This window comes from Monodon monoceros, unplaced genomic scaffold (genome assembly GCF_005190385.1).
Source record: "Monodon monoceros isolate NGI ecotype Baffin Bay Population unplaced genomic scaffold, NGI_Narwhal_1 Super_Scaffold_14, whole genome shotgun sequence".
Classification (NCBI taxonomy): Eukaryota; Metazoa; Chordata; class Mammalia; order Artiodactyla; family Monodontidae; genus Monodon; species Monodon monoceros.
The window spans coordinates 25,329,737-25,353,795 of record NW_021703770.1 but is presented as its reverse complement, the minus strand read 5'-3'; the positions used below and the strand labels follow the sequence as shown (position 1 = coordinate 25,353,795).

The 24,059-nt window shown below is 35.3% G+C and overlaps 1 protein-coding gene across 3 annotated transcripts in view; it reads left to right on the top strand.

Moving 5' to 3' along the window:
• EBAG9 (estrogen receptor binding site associated antigen 9) overlaps positions 1-23,767 on the top strand; it is a 32,096-nt gene extending 8,329 nt beyond the window's left edge. For all 3 annotated transcript variants that reach the window (XM_029223127.1, XM_029223129.1, XM_029223128.1), the window contains 6 exons: positions 1,812-1,909; positions 4,906-4,984; positions 5,715-5,873; positions 8,079-8,186; positions 18,695-18,786; positions 22,357-23,767. In XM_029223127.1, the coding sequence (XP_029078960.1) occupies positions 1,827-1,909; positions 4,906-4,984; positions 5,715-5,873; positions 8,079-8,186; positions 18,695-18,786; positions 22,357-22,477 (642 nt within the window). In that variant the 5' untranslated portion in view covers positions 1,812-1,826 and the 3' untranslated portion in view covers positions 22,478-23,767. The remainder of the gene's footprint in view (positions 1-1,811; positions 1,910-4,905; positions 4,985-5,714; positions 5,874-8,078; positions 8,187-18,694; positions 18,787-22,356) is intronic.
• Positions 23,768-24,059: the final 292 nt, after the last annotated feature.

Sequence of the window (24,059 nt, the reverse complement as noted above, 5' to 3'; positions counted from 1 at the left end):
ATTTGTTGCTAACATAAAAATACAGTTGATTATAGATTCCATTGAATTTTCTACATGGACTATAGATACAGTTTTACTTCTTCCTTTCCAGTCTGAATGCCTTTTATTTCCTTTTCTTGCTTGATTGCACTGGCCAGAACCTCTGCTACAGTGTTAAGCAGAAGTGACAAAAGCAGATGTGCTTATGTTGTTCATAATCTTAGGTGGGAAGTGTCCAGTTTTTCACCATTAAGTCTCATGTTACTATGGGTTTTTCATAGATGTCCTTGGTCAGGTTGAGAAAGTTCCCTTCTATTTCTATAGTTGGTTGTTTTTAAGGAGTTTTGTGTCTGTTCATAAGATACTGGTCTCTAGTTTTCTTTTCTGATCATGCCTTTGGTCTAGATTAGTGTCAGTGTAATGGTAGCCTCAAAGAGTGAGTTGATAAAAAATCCCTCTCCTTCAGTTTTCTGGCAGTGTGTGTAGAATTGGTATTACTTCTTAAGTATTTGATAGAATTCACTCATGAAGCCGTCTGGGCTTGGGGGATTTTTAACTACAAATTCAATTTCTTTAATAAATACAGAGATTTTCAGGTTATCTGTTTTTTCTTGCTGTGCTTTCATAACTTGTTTCTTTCAAGGAATTTGTCCATTTCACCTTGTCAAATATAGGCATAAAGTTATAATACTTTCTCAATATACTCTTCATATTTGCAGACTCTCTAGTAATGTCACCTCTCTTTTATGATATTGGCATAATTTGTTAGGGACATGTGTTTTGGGTTCTTATGTACTTTTGATTAACTGACCCCTTTATCACTATGAAATGAACATTTTTATGTCTGCTAATATTATTTTCCCTAAAAATCTACTCTGTGACATTGAAATGGTCAATTTAACTTTCTTTCAGTTAGTGTTAGCATGGTATATTTTTCCGTCATCCTTTTGCTTTTAACCTATTTGTGTTTTTATACTTAAAGTACATTTTTTGCAGGCAGCGTGTAATGATATAATTCCTTTTTTTATTCTATCTAACAATCTCTGGCTTTAAGTTTGCATTTAATGAGATTATTGCTCCAGTTAGATTTAATTCTGTCCTCTTGCTATTTGTTGTTCCATCTAATATTTGTTCCCCTTTACCTTGTTTTCTGCTACCTTTTCTATTGAGTATTTTCTATCTTCTCTGTTGGCTTATTAGCTATAACTGGACTTTACCCCTCAGAGAATATGATTTAATTGATTTACTAGGGGTGGGCCCAGTTATCATTATTTCTTTAAATATGTGTGAACTACTGGACTAGATGATCTCTACAGTTCACTTCCAGTTTATTAGCTATGTGCCCATAAGTTATTTGACCTGTCTTAATTTCCTCATCTACAAAATGGGTATGATAAAATGTATCTATCTAGAAGTTAAAAGTTTTATATATTTTGAATAGTATTAATATGTTCATATGATTCAAATTTCAAAAGGTGCAGAAGACTCAGTATATACTGTTTTATACTTTTTTGATTTTTCATTTTTTAATAGAAAAATTATAAATAAATTGTAAATAGATGATTTAAGTACAATTTAAAAAAACATTCTGAGAGTAGTTTGAAAAGGTTTTTTTTCCTCCCAACTATTCAAAACTCTTCAAAACTTTCTTGTCAATACGATTTACATTTTAATTTTTAAATTTACTGTGTTATATTTGTACTTTCTAAAGGAAAGTAAAAAATATGTCTGATTTTTACAGTTCATAGTAGGACTTTTCAGGTTGACTTCAGAACATGAGTATAGCTTATGAAATCACCTTAATGCATTTATTTTTGTGCTTTTTTCCACAGGTTTTGATTCCCACCATGGCTATCACACAGTTTCGGTTATTTAAAGTTTGTACCTGCCTAGCAACAGTATTCTCATTCCTAAAGAGATTAATATGCAGGTAAAGAAATTTTATGTTCAAATTGACCTGGTTATCTTCTTGCTGATTTTAGATACCTTTGTAACTACAAAAAGGCAGGACATACTATATTTAAGCTAAATATCTTGATTGCAATATTCATTTATTAATCTCTAGTATTTTTAATATTTTTTTCAGATTTTTATATATTTTTTCGGATCTAGAAAGTAGAGGTTCAGTTCTTTTCTTTCAAATTCTTACATCTTCCATTAAAATAACATTCTTAGTACTATAGAATTTCAGAGATAAACTAACTTTCATTGTTGTAATCATCAGAAAGTTTTTATGTACACAATTGTTTTACTATCAGGATATTTTAAGATGGTTAGGTGGAATTAGGCATAGGTATTTCTTTTTTTTTTTTTTTTAATTTATTTTTGGCTGCATTGGGTCTTTGTTGCTGTGTGCAGGCTTTCTCCAGTTGCAACAAGCGGGGACTGCTCTTCTTTGTGGTGCACGGACCACTCATTGCAGTGGCCTCTCCCGTTGCAGAGCACAGGCTCTAGGCACACGGGCTTCAGCAGTTGTGGCTTGCAGGCTCTAGAGCGCAGGCTCAGTAGTTGTGGCACACGGGCTTAATTGCTCTGTGGCATGTGGGATCCTCCGGAACCAGGGCTCAAGCCCCTGTCCCCTGCATTGGCAGGCAGATTCTTAACCACTGCGCCACCAGGGAAGCCCCCATAGGTATTTCTTTACATATTACATTATGAGTGTTATTTTTCTGTTAAAAAAAAAAAAAACAAAAAAACCACTTTAACAGAGAAACCCCAAACAGAATAGATTTTTTTTTTTGTCTCTTAAATAATATTCCAGAATGTACAGGTAGTCCAGGGTAGATAAGTCCTTCTGCTTCAGTAAGTCATTCAGAGACTCAGATTCCTTCTATTTTGTCATACTACCAGACCCTAGAGCTATAGTTCCTAAACCGTATGCCAAGGTACTTCAGGGCTTGCATTACACTCATGGGGTACTGTAGGATACTTCAAATTTTCCAGCAAAACACAATGAATGTGATAGTGTCTATTAAACACTAAACAAACTGTTGGCTCAAGGTAGTTCACATTTGCAACATTAGATCCTGCAGTATGTTTTGATGATGTTCTTGAATATTTGAGATAAGTTTTTGTTTACTTGTATTTTGGGTGACCTATCTTTGCAAAGCTAGGTTGTATTTAAAAGCAAGTACTAAACCAAAATTAATATGGAACAGAAAATAAGGGTGAATCCAAGGCTTGAGGAGCTGTGCAGTATCCAACAGGCACACACATTCCATTAATAAGTAATTGTGGTTATTAAAGAGTGAAATCAACATATTATTTTTTCTTTAAATTCATATGTATTTTTTTCTAATGGCTACTAAGCAGATAGGACATACATAAGTATTAAATTGTTTGGGCCTAACTGCTTAATCAGTGGAATTGTTAGGTATTTCTTTTGGCCTAGGAGTACTGTGAAAAAAGTACTGACACAGTAAGAGTAGGATAGAATAAAAGAGGAAATGGAAGGCAATCAGCTCTTATTTTTAGTGGATATGATTTAGAAGTTACACACAATTCTGTTCACAGCCTATTATCCAGAGCTTAGCCACCTAGCTGCAAGGGAGGCTAGGAAATGTAATCTCAAGCTAAATGGCCATTTTATAACTACTAAAACTCTGAAGATTAAGTGGCATTGAATTTATTGTTAGAAGTAGCATAGCCAGAAAAAAACTAGGTTAAAGCAGGATGAGTGTGGGTATTAATGCCAGGAGGCTGGAGGTTAAAAAGAAGTAGTTGTGTTAACAGTGGTGGTAAATTATAGGTGCTTTTCTCTTTGCATCTGTTATTTTCTAAAACTTTTGTTGAATATAGATTACTTTTAGTATAAGATATTGCCTTTGATTTAAAAATATTAAGGACATTTTTGTTGTCACTATGAACTTCTCTTGTCAACGTAAATATGTTTAGGATTGATTGTATGTTCAGTTTGAAAGAAAACTGACCCTTTGTTAGAATAAGCTTTTCTTGTCAGAAAGAACCTAGATCATGTGTTCTAAAATACCAGGTTGACATCATAAATTTAGTAGTAGACTGTATTACTTTTTTTATTCATCCTTTAAACAAAGTATGATTTCTAAACTTAGCTGACTTTACCAACTAGTTCTAAGCAGATGCTTCATAGATTATTTGAAATGAAGCAAGTGACTGATCGTTTATAATAGCTACCAGTTTTTAATGTGTTATTAAAAAGCAGGCACAGTCTAGTGTCTAGCTATTTTAAATGTCAGTTAAATCCTCACAACAACCTTGCAAAGGTAGGTTTGAATACCTGCCTTTTACAGATGAGGATACTCAGGCCGAGAGATAGGTAATTCTAACTAGATTCATAATTAATAGAAGTAACATTGAAAACCATGGTTTACACAGATTCCATAGCCCATGCTCTTAACAACTCTGTGACAATACTTATCTTCTTTAATATAGTACTTTTCCCATTAATCCTTAAAACTTGGGTACAGTTTATAGTTGAACCCAGTGATTTTCAAACTTCTTAATAGTTTAATAGTAATCTTAATGAAAAACCAACTATGTAAAGCAAAAGCCAGGCCACCCTGGTTAAAACAGCATAGGTATCCGAGAGCTTCACTTACAGAATTCACAGTACTCTTAGGAGCATGGTTTGAAATCAGTTTGTGTTTTTGTTTTTGGCTTTATATTCTTCCTGAATTTGACTATAATTCTGAATCCTAAGCCAAAAAGCTGTTGGGTTATCCTGTCCAGTATTTTAAAAATATTTAAAAGATATTTGATACATGCCTTTTCTTTTCATATCTTAACAGATTTTTCTTTTCATATCTTAACAATTGTTAATTATTAAAATTAATAATTCAAAAATTGAAAAAGACCTTCTCTTATAAGCCTTAAGTTACTGTCCATAGTGCTTTTACCCATGCTTGTTTTGGTAGTTTCTTGAAATAAATTATTTCATTTTTGTTTTAGATCTGGCAGAGGACGGAAATTAAGTGGAGACCAAATAACTTTGCCAACTACAGTTGATTATTCATCCGTTCCTAAGCAGGTAATTTTTTTTTTTGAATGTTGAATAAGCGTTCCAGAACCATATTTTTCAAATTGGGTTGCCGACTATTAGTATGTCATGAAATTAATTTGGTAGTCAGGGTCAGGATTTTTATTGTTGTTACTAAATTTTTTTATTCTAAAATTTTTATTTTGTTCTTTATTTTCTGTTTCTTTGCTGAGGATTTCTTTTTTTTTTTATTGGTTTTAAGAGTGTTTGCTATTGCTTATTGAAGCATTTTTATAATAACTATTTTAAAGTCTTAGATAATTCCAACATTTATATCATCTTGGGTTTTGTGTCTGTTGATTGACTTTTTCCATTCAAGTTGAGATTTCTTCATTGTTCATTTGCAGGTTACTTCATGGATATGTTGAATATTATGTTTGGGACTCTATCTTATTTAAGTACTATAAAGAATGTTATTATTTATTATTTTATCAGGCAATAAACCTGGTTAAGGTTAGATTGCAAGTTCTAAGTCTCCTTCTGTGGGCTGTAGTTTTAATGTCAGTTCAATTTTTAAAGCAAAAAAATTTTCTTTTGTTTTGTTGTTTGTATTTTTTTAATGGGTAGAACAGAATGTCCAACTCATAGAATATTTCTTTTAAACTTTTCATCTAGTTTTGGTATGTGGTATAAAATTTGTATTTTCCCATTGGTCAAAAAAGTTTGAATAACCAATGTTTTAGAAAGCTCATTTTTCTAATAAATGGTGAATTAAATTTAGACAGATGTTGAAGAGTGGACTTCCTGGGATGAAGATGCACCCACAAGTGTAAAGATTGAAGGAGGAAATGGGAATGTGGCAACACAGCAAAATGCTTTAGAACAACTGGAACCTGACTATTTTAAGGACATGACACCAACTATAAGGAAAACCCAGAAAGTATGTTAAAGATTTGTGCTTTTGGAGATAAAACTATTAAACCACTCTTCAGATTCCTATAATTAAAATTAGTATAATTGGTATTTGTTAGAAAGCCTATTTCTAATTAGCAATTGTGTTTTCTGTCATGTTAAAGAAGCTTATATATTCGAGTGACCTGGACACAGATCTAGTAAATTGTACCCCCAAGTCTTTTAAAATTGTGTCTAAGCATTTATAGAAATCCTACTGTATGTCATATTCTAGACTCCAGTCTCTGCTATGGAGACTAAGCTGAATAAGATACAGTTCTAACCTTAAAAGATTAGTTCACAGTTTAGTGATGTCTACAAACTGATAAGTAGTTTCCATTGTTTATAACCATTATCAAACTGATGCAAGGCTCTGAGAACTTAGTGTAATCGTTGTGGGTTTGTGTAGTCATCCACACTTTATTTTATCCCTTTTGAGTTATATAGTTATATATGGACAATCACTTAAAGATGCAGGGAATTATTAGAAAAAGAACAATGGCTGAGTATTTTCCTTTCTTTTTATCAAAATAGTACATGTACATTTGAAAGTTGTTTTTAAATTTATTTATTTATTTATTTATTTTTGGCTGCGTTGGGTCTTTGTTGCTGCGCGCCGGCTTTCTTAGTTGCGGCGAGCCGGAACTCCTCTTCATTGCGGTGCGCGGGCTTCTCATTGCGGTGGCTTCTCTTGTTGCGTAGCATTGGCTCTGGGCGCACGGGCTTCAGTAGTTGTGGCACACGGGCTTAGTTGCTCTGTGGCATGTGGGATCTTCTTGGACCAGGGCTCGAACCCATGTCTCCTGCATTGGCAGGCGGATTCCTAAGCACTGTGCCACCAGGAAAGTCCCTGAAAATTGTTTTTAAATCAAAGAATATAGAAGAGCTTATAATGAAAAGCAATAGGGCTTCCCTGGTGGCGCAGTGGTTGAGAGTCCGCCTGCCAATGCTGGGGACACAGTTCGTGCCCTGGTCCGGGAAGATCCCATATGCCGTGGAGCGGCTGGGCCCATGAGCCATGGCTGCTGAGCCTGCGCGTCCGGAGCTCCGCAACGGGAGAGGCCACAACGGTGAGAGGCCCGTGTACCGCAAACAAACAAACAAACAAAAAAAAAAGAAAAGCAATAGACTTCTGCCCCATCATTCTTCATACCAGTTCTCCTTTCTAAAAGCAGCCACCCATAACTTTTTCTGTTTGGGCTTCTAGCATTTTTCATCATATCTGCATATAGTATTCTTATATTGCTATGTCCTGATTTACCAATCACAGATATTGTCCACTGACTGCATACTATGGTAAACGGGGGTTTATTTCATACCCTCTTACCCCCTTTTCAAATACTGTAATGTTTTTATTCCAGTCTACCTCATCAGTCATCCTGCTGTTTTCAAAAGAAAAAAATACTTAAAGTTCCATTGTTCAATCAAGCATAGAAAATATTTTTTATAAATATACTTATAAAATGAGGACATTATTTATTCCACAATTCTCTAATAGGGTTTTTCACCCTCTTCTAGCTTCCAGCCAGTTTCATCTGTATATTTATTTTTAGATTTTCAAGGCTGATAACATTTACATGCTGTAATCATAGTTGTTTTTGTTGAGTTGTCCAAATGCATTAAGTGGTATATTTTTCAAGGAGTTTTAAATGAATTTCTTAGTAGATGAGTACCTTTTATTTTGAAAGTCTATTTTGCTGCTCTTAATAGGAACTCAGTATATTACAATAGTACCTTAATAAATTAGTTAGAATGAAAATACTTTTAAGCTACAAAACTAATACTACTGGCCTGAAAGAGTTAATGTATTCATAGATACCCACATGCTTAGAGAACTGGTTATACTTCTGGTAGGATATGATACATGTTCTTGTTTAATACAGTGACTAAAAATGCCTAATTATATTTTGGGGAGTCCAGGGAAAGTAGGGAAAGAGGAAGAGGAAAATTTATTGTTTTAGAAAAAAGTGAAATATAATTTTTCTTAGTATGCAACTGATTTGTGTGACAATTGCCTAAGAATTTTGGTACTCTATATAGACTTTAAAAAAATTTTTTTACATTTTAAATTTTAGAAGAAGAAAGGTAGAACATATTTTAAATAATTATAAAATGCTTTGGTCAGTTAATTTGTCTGTGTTTATATAGTGATGTGTAAAATGTTCCTATAATTCTCTTTCGATTAATCTTTCAGATCATTATTAAGAAGAGAGAACCATTAAATTTTGGCATCCCAGATGGTAGCACAGGTTTCTCTAGTAGACTAGCAGCTACACAAGATATGCCTTTTATTCATCAATCTGTAAGTATGCTAATGGTATCTAGGCAAGAGCTTTTTTTTCATTTCTATTTTCTTAAAAGAAGAAGAAAAAAATTAAAATGAATTGAACATAGTATTTGTATTTGTATGACTTTGAAACAGGTGTAGCAGATCAAGAGACGTTACCAATCCTGTCCTTTTATGAGATTATAAATTATATCAGATATGAAGATCAGGGTCCATTGTACACATAAAAGATAGAGACAAAAATGTTGAAAAATATGACCTTTACATTTTTAAGTCTTTTGTCATTACAGACAGTTCTGGGTGTACTCTGGTGCTTTCGCAAAAATGTTCCTATAAAAGGGTTTCATCTTCAAGGAATTCATGGAAAAGACTGTGGCAAGTACAGGTTTCTGGTAACTGCCTATACTGCTGAACTGAATGAATAAGCATTTTCAGAACTCTAATGGAAAACTGATGAATTCATAAAAGTGCTAACAAAAGATCAAGATGAAAAAAAAATTACATGGGACTGAGTGAACTGATGAGGATGATTACAATTTTTGTGACTTTCTGTTTGAATAAAAATAAAAAAATCCCACAAGGACTTAGAGGCAAAAAATATACAAATCAATTTTCACTGCAAAGTAAAGGACCTGTTACAGTGGAGGATTACTGGACTGAATGTCAATATTATGACATAGTGTGAGTGTGTTTCGTGTTTGGTAATTGCAGTCGTTGCTTTTGTTGTGGTCATCCATTTACAATGCTTGGTGTCGGTTTATTTATCTCTTGTAAAAATAAAATACAGTGTGTGTGTGTGAAAAAAAAATATGACCTTTAAAGAGATTACCACTAAAATTTAACCTTAATAGCAGGTTATTTTTAAGTAAGTTATGAATTGTTTCCCTAGTAGAGTATATTTACATTTAAAGTGTGGTTTAACTTAAAATAGATTTGACTTAAATACAACACTTCTATGGACAAAAGTAGTGAGGAAAGTATATAGCTGTGATTTTCAACCTTGGAGGCTATCAGAATCAGCTTTGAACTTGTTTTTTCTTTTTTTTTTATTGATATAGAGATGTCACATTTAATTTATTTGAAACAAATTAAAGGGAAAAATCATTGTGGAAACTCTCCTATAAATGACTGAAATTCTTATATCAAACTAAGTCATTTTTTTATCTAGTGTTGATATGAGAAAACTCTTTTCTCAGTAGAAGTGCTCTATTTCTTAAGTTAGCTCCATAAATCTCTACATTCTTTCCAACTGATTAAGACAAGTTCACATTTGGAATATGAGGAGTCTGAAATGGAAGTCGAAGGTACTCAAAAGTATATATAAAGTACTTTCTAGACTAAAAGCTTTCCTTAGAACTGCGATATAAAAAGCAGTGACTAAATATATAAAACGATAGCCAGATTACCAATAAGTGTTCATCTCAAACGCAAACCATTACTTTGCATTTAGGGAAGAAAAATATTAAATTCTTGCATCTTGCTTAATGTTCAATCTGCTTATGTAAGTAGATGTTGGTTTTTTGGGTTTTTTTGTTTTATTCAAATAGAAAGTCACAAAAATTAAAATCATCCTCATCAGTTCACTCAGTCCCATGTAATTAATTTTTTTTATCTTGATCTTTTGTTAGCACTTTTATGAATTCATCAGTTTTCCATTAGAGTTCTGAAAATGCTTATTCATTCAGTTCAGCAGTATAGTCAGTTGCCAGAAACCTGTATTTGTCAGTCTCTTCCATGAATTCCTTGAAGATGAAACCCGTTTATAGGAACATTTTTGCAAAAACATCAGAGTACACCCAGAACTGTCTGTAAATGACAGAAGACTTAAAAATGACCACGGTTAAATATTTGATGAAAGTTCATGATAATACAATTGACAAGGAAATTTAGTTATTTCTGAGATACACATTTTAAAGTAATAACTAGGACTTATAACATTCTACCAGTACATATAAGATTTTTAGGAATTTCATGTAATGTCTGAAACATTTATATTAATATATTTCCATACAAATAACCCAAAGAAAGTTTAGTTTTTGTTTTTAATAAATTTATTTATTTATTTATTTTTGGCTGTGTTGGGTCTTCGTTGCTGTGCGCAGGCTTTCTCTGGTTATGGCGAGTGGGGGCTACTCTTCGTTGCGGTGTGCAGGCTTCTCATTGCGGTGGCTTCTCTTGTTACGGAGCACAGGCTCTAAGCGCGCACGCTTCAGTAGTTGTGACAAGTGGACTCAGTAGTTGTGGCTTGTGGGCTCTAGAGCGCAGACTCAGTAGTTGTGGTGCACGGACTTAGTTGCTCCGCGGCATGTGGGATCTTCCTGGACCAGGGCACGAACCCGTGTCCCATGCATTGGCAGGCAGATTCTTAACCACTGTGCCACCATGGAAGCCCTTTTTTTTTTTTTTTTTTAATTTTTAAATTTAATTTTATTTATTTTTTTATGCAGCAGGCTCTTATTAGTCACCAGTTTTATACACATAAGTGTGTACATGTCAATCACAATCACCCAATTCAGCACACCACCATCCCCACCCCCCCACGGCTTTCCCCCCTTGGTGTCCATATGTTTGTTCTCTACATCTGTGTCTCAACTTCTGCCCTGCAAACTGGTTCATCTGTATCATTTTTCTAGGTTCAACATGCATGCATTAATATACGATATTTGTTTTTCTCTTTCTGACTTACTTCACTCTGTGTGACAGTCTCTAGTTCCATCCACGTCTCAACAAATGACTCAATTTTGTTCCTTTTTATGGCTGAGTAATATTCCATTGTATATATGTATCATTACTTCTTTATCCATTCGTCTGTCGATGGGCATTTAGGTTGCTTCCATGACCTGGCTGTTGTAAATAGTACTGCAATGAACATTGGGGGGTGCATGTGTCTTTTTGAATTATGGTTTTCTCTGGGTATATGCCCAGTAGTGGGATTGCTGGATCATATGGTATTCTATTTTTAGTTTTTTAAGGAACCTCCATAATGTTCTCCATAGTGGCTGTATCAATTTACATTCCCACCAACAGTGCAAGAGGGTTCCCTTTTCTCCACATCCTCTCCAGCATTTGTTGTTTGTAGATTTTCTGATGATGCCCATTCTAACTAGTGTGAGGTGATACCTCATTGTAGTTTTGATTTGCATTTCTCTAATAATTAGTGAGGTTGAGCAGCTTTTCATGTGCCTCTTGGGCATCTCTATGTCTTCTTTGGAGAAATGTCTGTTTAGGTCTTCTGCCCATTTTTGGATTGGGTTGTTTCTTTCTTTAATATTGAGCTACATGAGCTGTTTATATATCTTGGAGATTAATCCTTTGTCCGTTGATTCGTTTGCAAATATTTTCTCCCATTCTGAAGGTTGTCCTTTCGTGTTGTTTATGGTTTCCTTTGCTGTGCAAAAGCTTTGAAGTTTCATTAAGTCCCATTTGTTTATTTTTGTTTTTATTTCCATTACTCTAGGAGGTGGATCAAAAAAGGTCTTGCTGTGATTTATTTCAAAGAGTGTTCTTCCTATGTTTTCCTCTAAGAGTTTCACAGTGTCTGGTCTTACATTTAGGTCTCAAATCCATTTTCAGTTTATTTTTGTGTATGGTGTTAGGGAGTGTTCTAATTTCATTCTTTTACATATAGCTGTCCAGTTTTCCCAGCACCACTTATTGAAGAGACTGTCTTTTCTGCATTGTATATCCTTGCCTCCTCTGTAAAAGATTAGTTGACCATATGTGCCTGGGTTTATCTCTAGGCTTTCTATCTTGTTCCATTGATCTACATTTCTGTTTTTGTGCCAGTACCATATTGTCTTGATTACTGTAGCTTTGTAGTATAGTCAGAAGTCAGGGAGTCTGATTCCTTCAGCTCCGTTTTTTTCCCTCAAGACTGCTTTAGCTATTCTGTGTCTTTTGTGTCTCCATACAAATTTTAAGATGTTTTGTTCTAGTTCTGTAAAAAATGCCATTGGTAATTTGATCGGGTTTGCATTGAATCTATAGATTGCTTTGGGTAGTATAGTCATTTTCACAGTATTGATTCTTCCAATCCAAGAACGTGGTATATCTCTCCATCTGTTGGTATCATCTTTAATTTCTTTCATCAGTGTTTTATAGTTTTCTGCATACAGGTCTTTTGTCTCCCTAGGTAGGTTTATTCCTAGGTATTTTATTCTTTTTGTTGAAATGGTAAATGGGAGTGTTTCTTTAATTTCTCTTTCAGATTTTTCATCGTTAGTGTATAGGAATGCAAGAGATTTCTGTGCATTAATTTTGTATCCTGCAACTTTATCAGATTCATTGATTAGCTCTAGTAGTTTTCTGGTGGCATTTTTAGGATTCTCCACGTAGACTATCATGTCATCTGCAAACAGTGACAGTTTTACTTCTTTTCCAATTTGTATTCCTTTTATTTCTTTTTCTTCTCTGATTGCCGTGGTAGGACTTCCAAAACTATGCTGAATAATAGTGGTGAGAGTGGACATCCTTGTCTTGTTCCTGATCCTAGAGGAAGTGCTTTCAGTTTTTCACCATTGAGAATGATGTTTGCTGTGGGTTTGTCGTATATGGCCTTTATTATGTTGAGGTAGGTTCCCTCTATACCCACTTTCTGGAGAGTTTTAATCATAAATGGGTATTGAATTTTGTCAAAAGCTTTTTCTGCATCTATTGAGTTGATCATATGGCTTTTATTCTTCAATTTGTTAATATGGTGTATCACATTGATTGCTTTGCGTATATTGAAGAATCCTTGCATCCCTTGGATAAATCACACTTGATCATGGTGTATGATCCTTTTAATGTGTTCTTGGATTCTGTTTGCTGGTATTTTGTTGAGGATTTTTGCATCTGTATTCATCTGTGATATTGGTCTGTAATTTTCTTTTTTTGTAGTATCTTTGTCTGGTTTTGGTATCAGGGTGATGGTGGCCTCATAAAATGAGTTTGGGAATGTTCCTTCCTCTGCAATTTTTTGGAAGAGTTTGAGAAAGATGGGTGTTAGCTTTTCTCTAAATGTTTGATAGAATTCACTTGTGAAGCCATCTGGTCCTGGACTTTTGTTTGTTGGAAGAGTTTTTTTTTTTTTTTGCGGTACGCAGGCCTCTCACTGTTGTGGCCTCTCCCATTGTGGAGCACAGGCTCTGGAGGCACAGGCTCAGCAGCCATGGCTCGTGGGCCCAGCCACTCCGCGGCTTGTGGGATCTTCCCGTGCCGGGGCACGAACCCGTGTCCCCTGCATCGGCAGGCAGACTCTCAACCACTGCGCCACCAGGGAAGCCCTGTTGGAAGATTTTTAATCACAGTTTCCATTTCATTACTTGTGATTGGTCTGTTCATATTTTCTATTTCTTCCTGGTTCAGTCTTGGAAGGTTATACCTTTCTAAGAATTTGTCCATTTCTTCCAGGTTGTCCATTTTATTGGCATACAGTTGCTTGTAGTAGTCTCTTAGGATGCTTTGTATTTTGGTGGTGTCTGTTGTAACTTCTCCTTTTTCATTTCTAATTTTATTGATTTGAGTCCTCTCCCTCTTTTTCTTGATGAATCTGGCTAATGGTTTATCAATTTTGTTTATCTTCTCAAAGAATCAGCTTTTAGTTTTATCTATCTTTGCTATTGTTTTCTTTGTTTCTATTTCACTTATTTCTGCTCTGATCTTTATGATTTCTTTCCTTCTGCTAACTTTGGGTTTTGTTTGTTCTTCTTTCTCTAGTTCCTTTAGGTGTAAGGTTAGATTGTTTATTTGAGATTTTTCTTGTTTCTTGAGGTAGACTTGTGTAGGTATAAACTTCCCTCTTAGAACTGCTTTTGCTGCATCCCATAGGTTTTGGATTGTCGTGTTTTCATTGTCATATGTCTCTAGGTGTGTGTTTGATTTTCTCTTTGATTTCTTCAGTGACCTCTTGGTTATTTAGTAACGTATTGTTTAGTCTCCATGTGTTTGTGTTTTTTAATGTTTTTTTCCCTGTAATTCATTTCTAATCTCATAGCGTTGTGGTCAGAAAAGATGCTTGATATGATTTCAATTTTCTTAAATTTTCTGAGGCTTGATTTGTGACCCAAGATGTGATCTATCCTGGAGAATGTTCCTTGCACACTTGAGAAGAAAGTGTAATCTGCTGGTTTTGGATGGAATGTCCTATAAATATCAATTAAATCTATGTGGTCTATTGTGTCATTTAAAGCTTCTGTTTCCTTATTTATTTTCATTTTGGATGATCTGTCCATTGGTGTAAGTGAAGTGTTTAAGACCCCCACTATTATTGTGTTACTGTCGATTTCCTCTTTAATAGCTGTTAGCAGTTGCCTTATGTATTGAGGTGCTCCTATGTTGGGTGCCTATATATTTATAATTGTTATATCTTCTTCTTGGATAGATTCTTCGATCATTATGTAATGTTCTTCCTTGTCTCTTGTAACATTCTTTATTTTAAAGTCTATTTTATCTGATATGAGTATTGTTACTCCAGCTTTCTTTCGATTTCCATTTGCATGGAATATCTTTTTCCATCCCCTCACTTTCAGTCTGTATGTGTCCGTAGGTCTGAAGTGGGTCTCTTGTAGACAGCATATATATAGGTCTTGTTTTTGTATCCATTCAGCAAGCCTGTGTCTTTTGGTTGGAGCATTTAATCCATTCACATTTAAGGTAATTATCGATATGTATGTTCCTATGACCATTTTCTTAATTGTTTTGGGTTTGTTTTTGTAGGTCCTTTTCTTCTCTTGTGTTTCCCACTTAGAGAAGTTCCTTTAGCATTTGTTGTAGAGCTGGTTTGGTGGTGCTGAATTCTCTTAGCTTTTGCTTGTCTGTAAAGCTTTTGATTTCTCCATCGAATCTGAATGAGATCCTTGCCAGGTAGAGTAATCTTGGTTGTAGGTTCTTCCCTTTCATCACTTTAAGTATATCATGCCACTGTCTTCTGGCCTGTAGAGTTTCTGCTGAGAAATCAGCTGTTAACCTTATGGGAGTTCCCTTGTAGGTTATTTTGTCATTTTTCCCTTGCTGCTTGCAATAATTTTTCTTTGTCTTTAATTTTTGCCAATTTGCTTACTATGTGTCTTGGTGTGTTTCTCCTTTGGTTTATCCTGTATGGGACTCTCTGTGCTTCCTGGACTTGGGTGTCTATTTCCTTTCCCATGTTAGGGAAGTTTTCGACTATAATCTCTTCAGATATTTTCTCGGGTCCTTTCTCTCTCTCTTCTCCCTCTGGGAACCCTATAATGCGAATGTTGTTGTGTTTAATGTTGTCCCAGTGGTCTCTTAGGCTGTCATCATTTCTTTTCATTCTCTTTTTTTTATTCTGTTCCACAGCAGTGAATTCCACCATTCTGTCTTCCAGGTCACTTATCGGTTATTCTGCTATTGATTCCTTCTAGTGTAGTTTTCATTTCAGTTATTGTATTGTTCATGTCTGTTTGTTTGTTCTTTAATTCTTCTAGGTCTTTGTTAGACATTTCTTGCACCTTCTCGATCTTTGCCTCCATTCTTTTTCCGAGGTCCTGGATCATCTTCACTATCATTATTCTGAATCCTTTTTCTGGAAGATTGCCTATCTCCACTTCATTTAGTCATTTTTCTGGGGGGTTATCTTGTTCCTTCATCTGGTACATAGCCCTCTGCCTTTTCATCTTTTCTATCTTTCTGTGAATGTGTTTTTGTTCCACAGGCTGCAGGATTGTAGTTCTTCTTCTGCTGTCTGCCCTCTGGTGGATGAGGCTGTCTAAGAGGCTTGTGTAAGTTTCCTGATGGGAGGGACTGGTGGTGGGTAGAGCTGACTGTTGCTCTGATGGGCAGAGCTCAGTAAAACTTTAATCCGCTTGACTGCTGATGCGTGCGGCTGGGTTCCCTCCCTGTTGGTTTTTTGGCCTGAGGCAACCCAACACTGGAGCCTACCTGGGCTCTTTGGTGGGGCTAATGACAGACTCTTGGAGGGCTCACGCCAAGGATTACTTCCCAGAACTTCTGCTGCCAGTGTCCTTGTCCCCACGGTGACCCACAGCCTCCCGCCACCTCTGCAGGAGACCCTCCAACACCAGCAGGTAAGTCTGGTTCAGTCTCCCCTGGGTTCACTGCTCCTTCCCCTGTGTCCCGATGCACACACTACTTTGTGTGTGCCCTCCAAGAGTGCAGTCTCTGTTTCCCCCAGTCCTGTCGAAGTCCTGCAATCAGATCCCACTAGTCTTCAAAGTCTGATTCTCTAGGAGTTCCTTCTCCTGTTGCCAAACCCCCAGGTTGGGAAGCCTGACGTGGGGCTCAGAACCTTCACTCCAGTGGGTGGACTTCTGTGGTATAAGTGTTCTCCAGTCTGTGAGTCACCCACCCAGCAGTTATGGGATTTGATTTTACTGTGATTGCGCCCCTCCTACTGTCTCATTGTGACTTCTCCTTTGTCTTTGGATGTGGGGTATCTTTTTTGGTGAGTTCCAGTGTCTTCTTGTCGATGATTGTCCCTTTGAACTTTTTAAAACACATCACTGTCCAGACCCCTCCCCAGACCCTAGCTTTTAAGTATGTTTTGATTGGTTAATTATTGATTAGTAATTATTGACTGCTTGATTACATTAGTTATCCATTGTTGTATAACAGCCCCACACTTAGTGGCTTGAACAACAATAAATATTTTTTTTATCTCATAGTTTCTGTGGATTAGGAATCCACAGAATTCCTAATTCTGTGATAGCTCTTTTTATACTAAGGATATTAACTCTTTTCTGTCATCTTTTACAATTTTATTATCGGCTTTATAATTTGGTTTGGATGTTTTTGATGGGCAGATGTATTTAGTTTTTAATGTAGCAAATCTGTTAATTAAAACTTTTTCTTTTTTACTTAGAAGACCATCTCTACTAAAGGATCAGTTACTCTTTTTTTTATGGTCTTAGTCATTTCACCTTTTTTGTATCTAAATGTTTTATACACTAAAAGTCAAACACCTCAGTGGAAAAATGGATAAATTTACAAATAAGAAATAGACATAACATGATAACATGAAGAAAAGTTTGATCTTATTAGTTCTCAAAGAAATTCAAAGTAAATTAACAAGACACCATTTTAAATCTTAACATATTAGCAAAGATAGAAAAGAAGGCAATTACCTACTCGTATTGACAAAAATACAAGGAAACAAGACTTCCACCTACTGCTGTCAGGAGAATAAGTTGGTATAACTTTTCAAGAGAGTCATTTAGTGACTTAGAAAATCCTTTTCTTTGATTTAGCTAGTTTACTTTTAGAAATTTACATTAAACATACAATCAGAATTTTTTTAAAAAAATTTTTTAACAGAGGATTGTATCTCATTTATGGTTAAGAGCAGAAAATTCAACACATTTTATTTCGGTTTTAGGTCTAAGTACTCAAAAGAGAATATAATAAATCTGTTCACAGCTTGGTGCCAGTTATTTTATGCATGTAATTATTTCCCCACCAACTAAACATTCTAGAATGAGCATTTTCATTGTTTGTGGAAGGAAAAAGTGAACTTTTAGAGGTCTGGCCTGGGGAATAGTAGAAGGTAGTGTGGCCAGCCCAGTGGTATCAAGTAAGTAAGACAGGCAAAAGGAAGCACAATATAGAAGAAGTACTCCAATAAAGAGTAAATTTTGCCTGACTTGTCATTTTTGCCTGGGACCGAGACAGTAACTGCCTCTGAAAAATCTAGAAAATTACTTGTGCTTAAATGGAGATGACTATGCTAGTTTGGAGACGTTGGTTCTCCCAATTCATCTCCCCAGCACAGAGTAGTCCAGTCAAGCATCTCTAATCCAGCCTGGGATCAGTCTGTCTCTTCTCTTTCCTCCACCCGCCACTCCTTCTTCTTATTGAAAAGAGAGAGAACAGAGAGAACAAATGTTCTATTCTTGTCTATTCCAAACTAAAGTAGGCAAAAAAAGAAAAGTTAATATAAAAGGAGTATCGTTTAAAACATAAAATAGGAAGAAAGCTGGACTTGCCAGGACTGTTGAGTATGGAAGGTCATGCGTCTCAGGAAATCCCTCAGTTCCAGGCAAACCAGGGGCAATCATTTGAGCCTATATAGGATGTGTTAAGAAAGTGGAGAAGATACAGGGCAAGACAAGGTCTGAGTTATGCTTTAAAAGATACTCTTCTTGGGCTTCCCTAGTTGCGCAGTGGTTAAGAATCCGCCTCCCAATGCAGGGCACATGGGTTCGAGCCCTGGTCCGGGAAGATCTCATATGCCACAGAGCAGCTAAGCCCGTGCACCACAACTGCTGAGCCTGTGCTGTAGAGCCTGCGAGCAACAACTACTGAAGCCCACGCACCTAGAGCCCGTGCTTCGCAACAGGAGAAGTCACCACAATGAGAAGTCCATGCATCGCAACAAAGAGTGGCCCCCGCTCACTGCAACTAAGAAAGCCGCGCACGCAGCAATGAAGACCCAACACAGCCAAAAAAATAAATAAACAAATAAATAAATAATAAATTCTTTTAAACAAAAATACTGTCTTGACCACTGAGTGGAAAAAGGATGGCTCTTGACCATTGTAATTTTGCTTTGTTTTGTTTTATTGTAGCCTGAATTAGGTGACTTGGATACCTGGCAGGAAAATACCAATGCATGGGAAGAAGAAGAAGATGCGGCCTGGCAAGCCGAAGAAGTTCTGAGGTATTTGAGTAATATTTACACTGCAGCCTGAGTAGAAGAACTGGTTTTGTTCATGTCGCATTTAAGGTCAAGAAAGCTTATTCTGCCAAATGTTGTATTTTTCGTCATTCTCATTTGAACCTTGATAATATGGGATAGTTTTTTTGTATTTCAGACTACATATGCTATTTTATATGATTAAAACCTCACAGAAACCAACAATTTAAAGCAATATAGATACAAAAGAATAATTTATTAATGGAGAATGAGACCTTTTACATATATACACCATATTGAACTATATGCTTTATACTTCATTCCCTATAACATATATTTATCTCTTGAAATGTCCTACCGTGAAATGTGAGTCACAACAATATATGTTCTCTAGGTCAGAAGTTATACCTTTAGTTTTGTTTCCCCGTGGTCTGGCATAGTGCCATCACTGCTCATTTGAAGAGAGCAGTGAATAGCACTGCTATTTGAAAATAACTTGTATTGTACTCTACATTTGTACGTGTACTTCAATTTATGTACTTGAAAGCCCTGAGGTAGATAACATAAGTCATATACTTACTGCCTGTTCTACAGAAAATATTATTCTGGAGGTTTTCAAGTTTGTTTTTGTTGGTTATGTTCTTATTTTTTTGTTTTTGTGAGCAGTAAACTTAATTCTTGATACTACCACATTAGGTCAAAAAGAAAATTTACCTTGAGAGAGTCTGTGACTGTCATCACTGATGAAAACTCAGATATGTAAATGTATCTAAATTACTTTTGCATTTTTCAAGATGATAAAGTAAAATATAGCAATGTGTTTTTTTCAAATATGGCTTTTATAATTGGATAGAAAATGAATTACTCTTTATTTGACTATCTTAACGAAACAACTGATTTCATTTTTGTGTTGTCCTTTCCTGTCTTTACCAGTAAATTATAATTACCTTGAACAACCAGCAGAGGGTGTAGTTAAATAACTGGGAGTTAAGGCTGACCTTTTTTTGATCTTATCCTTACTGTTTTCAGCATTTTTTTTTTAAACAGGAAGGGGTCACATTAGTAAATTTGTGAGAGTTTTAAATATTTAGTTCCTGCTTGATAATTATTCAGTATAAAGGAAATAGTTTTAAAATTGTAAACATTTATGTTGCATGGATTTCAAAAAAGGTGTCACTTATTTTTTCATTTTTTATTTTTTACTCTGTTTCTTTTGGATAAATCATAGATACAGAAGTCTGGGTATTTTAGAACATTTTGGGGATTCTAGTGATGATTGGTGTCATCAACCACAAGGATGATAAAGGAAGGAGCTATTCATTTTGAATCCAGTAATCTTAATGCCAACACTGTAGAGTTTATGAGTTCACAAGTAGCTGAACATTCACTGTACAAAAACCTTTTCTTTTTCACCCTATCTTCTTGCACCCTGAACAAAACAAAACCAAAAAACTCAAACTTAGTGCTTTTGATATGACAGCTTGGGAGAGGGAGCCTATTAGTCAGTAATAGACATGTTTCTTGCTTCAGGTTGCATAAGCAGAGCCAAAAACACTTCCATATGTTGTTACCGCCCTCAGGATAACACTGAGAATTTTAAAAGTGTATCCATAATCCATAGCCTCTAACCTAGCCTGTTCCCCATTGCCACTTTAAATACTACCAGCACTATGATCAGTATCATTAAGGAAAAAGATTCTGGTACCTTAGTGATTCCAGACATGTATCTGGACAGGAAAAATATATTTTGTCTGCATTAATGTCTAATTTGCCTCTTGTACCAGAAATATTAATTGTTGATGTTTGTATATCAGCTAGTAACTAGGTCAAAGCTCGATTATCTTATTTGTTTGTAACCTAGCCAGCCCTTTTTAATCCTTTTTCTCTTTCTTTTTTTGCCACAGACATTTTGATGTTTTTAGTGCAGATATCAGTTTTGCTTGAAAGTGAGCAGAGCTAGTGAAAAGTAGATTTTTAAAAACTATTCTTTTGAAATTTTAGTTAATTGATGGTGGCGGTCAAAATGTTGCCTAAACTAAGTCTCTCTACTTTCTTGAATTTTGGTCATCCATACCTCTGCTTACTCCCATTTGTAAGTATGATTGAGAAGTGTGTATACATTTCACTCACTATAGCCAACTTTGAGCTGTCCCATATATGGGTAATCCACACTAGATTTTTCTCTATATAATCCAGTGTTGCCTATCTGCTGCCCAGCTGTGCCCTACAGCTTCCTTCCTCAGCCTTGTGTGCTTCTTGACTTATTTTCTCATATCCTAAACCTTCAGACCCAGGACCAACTTCTGTTCTTCTTTCTTCTATTTCATCACCACACTCCTACTCCCACTTCCCATACAAATCAATGAGATAGAGCACTTAGATGTGGAATCTAAAATATGACACAAATGAACCTATCTACGAAACAGAAACAGACTCACAGACATAGAGAACAGACTTGTGGTTGCTGGGCGGGGGTGGGGGTGGATTGAGACTTGGAGGTTAGCAGATGCAAACTACCATATATAGAACGGATAAATGACAAGGTCCGACTGTATAGTATACAGACTATATTCAATATCGTGTGATAAACCATAATTGAAAATAATATTTTAAAAAATGTATATATATGCATAACTGAATCACTTTACCATACAGTGGAAATTAACAGAACATTGTAAATCAACTCTACTTCAATTTAAAAAAATCAATAAATATAGAGGGGCTTAGTGATTCTAGATCAGTGGAGTTAGGGAGGTACTGGGGGGAAGGTATTTCATAATGTGTAATTAGTAAATACCCACCATTCTGCCCCTTCATTAGTAGAGCTAGTCAAATCTTTAAATAGATTTCTAGCTTCTAGTTGGAAGTCATGTCTTAGGTTTCCATTTTCTCTTTGCTTTGTGCTCTGTACATCTGTGTTCTTGACATCCTTTAGCTGACTGTTTTTAACTATTATAATAACAATATTTAATCCTAAATATCAGGCTTTTCTGAATGGTACCAAAAAGAAGGTGTGGTCCAATGGTAGTAGTGTTTTAGTGAAAATAATCTGAAGAAGAGGGATCAGGAGATGTGGATTCTTAACCTTAATCTTATGATTTTGGACATTTCACTTAACCTGAATGCCCCATTTTACTTTTTTTTTTTTTTTTTTTTGCGGTACGCGGGCCTCTCGTGTTGTGGCCTCTCCCATTGTGGAGCACAGGCTCCGGACGCGCAGGCTCAGCGGCCACAGCTCACGGGCCCAGCCGCTCCGCGGCATGTGGAATCTTCCTGGACCGGGGCACGAACCCGTGTCCCCTGCATCGGCAGGCGGACTCTCAACCACTGCACCACCAGGGAAGCCCCCATTTTACTTATTTTTAAAACAGAGATAATACCTTTTTTATTTTGCAAGTCATGTTCTAAAGATTAAAAATATATATACTGTTTTTGAAAATCTTTGAAATTTCAAAGCAGTGAGAAGAATGAAGACTTTTTAAACTTAAATTTGATGATAATAAAAGGGCAGTGCTGTTTCTTTCTGAAATTTATTTGCCATTTTACCTGTGTAGTGTTTTCTAAAAGTAAAAATACGAATATGTTTCTTTTCAGGCAGCAGAAGATAGCAGACAGAGAAAAGAGAGCAGCAGAACAACAAAGGAAGAAAATGGAAAAGGAAGCACAGCGGCTAATGAAGAAGGAACAAAACAAAATTGGTGTGAAACTTTCATAACAAAATGTCCTTCAGATGCATAGTGCCAGTGGGAGAAATATGAGCTCCACAACCCAAGCAACATTTGTATGGAGCTAAGAGTATTTTCAGAATACAAATACTCTGCTTGATTTTGATGCATTCATCAGGCCATACAGGACACCAGGATTCTCTCAAAGTCCCTTGAACTCTTGGTGATTGAGACTCAAAGAACACAAAAGACTTGTGAGACAATATTTTCTTCAACATGTTCCAAGTGTAAGACAATTGTTTGCTGTAGATAAATTATTACAAATGGAATACATCAGTACCTCTTCAAGCTAGTGTTTCTAGCTAATTAAATGGGTGTAAATTTTATGGTGGGAAAGAACTCTGCTGTCTATAATGCTTTCCTTCAATGTGCATAATGATAAAATAAATAATTTTAAATATTCTTTTGTTTCCATGATTACCTGACCTAAATCAGACAGACTTGCAGAGCTTTAACTTCTTATTTTTGTTGTCAGAAGCTGGTATTGGCACACATTTCCTTTAACTTGAACTGGTATTCATTAGGGATCTGGTAATTTCAGTTTTCAAGAAAATGACATTAAATGCAATAATTTTATTTAGTACAAATATTTTGTACATCATTTTCTTTTAGATGGTGTTATACATATTTGTCATTTATATTACATGTATAAACATTGAAAATCAGTTAAAATGGCAAATTTGTTTTACATTATTATAACTTGTGAGTTTTAAAAGCTAGTATTAGTAGTTTTTCCCTGTCATTGTAGATTTTAAGATGTTATGGTATCTTTAAGTACCTTAGTTCCTCCCCACCAAAAGGTATTAATTTACAAATGCATATAGCCTTCAGTTTTACTATTTCAAAGCTTTTAGATAATTTCTGTATTAGTTTTATATATCTGACATAATACAGGTTACCTATGTTGTTGACTAAGGTAACATTATTGATTTATTAAAACAAGATAGGAATAATAATACTTCTATTTTCAGATGTTGACTAGCTCCAAAATAGTTTTCAGGAAATAGATATAGACTGTGTTCATAGGGAAAAATGTAGATTTGATAGTTTAAAATCTCATTAATTTTGTCGCCACAATTAAAATACATCCAGCCTGACCTTCTATGGCTTTAGAATTTAATAGTTTTACTTTCTTAAAAGCTGTTGCCCAAATGAACGTTTTGTGGATTTTGAAAATGTCGTAAATACTCTACAGGCCAAATACTGCTAATTTATTTGAATTAAAGTGATATTTCATGGTAAAATCACAAACTATACAATGAGCTAAGTTCTTACCCTAAGCTTCCAGACTAAATGCAATTTATTTTCTATTTTTAAAAAATTTTTATTGGAGTACAGTTGATTTACAGTGTGTTAGTTTCAGGTGTACAGCAAAGTGGAATTGGTTGAAATTTAACTTTGATAAAAAAACTTCCTGTTATAGCCCCAAGCTATATTTTCAGTTATGTTTATTAGAGAGTTTTTGCCAGTAAACTCCCAATTAAATAGAATTAGACTCAAATTTTTAATAATAAATGAATTATCTTATGTCATTTGTATTTATTTTAGTTATTATAGGAATGCTACATGCTT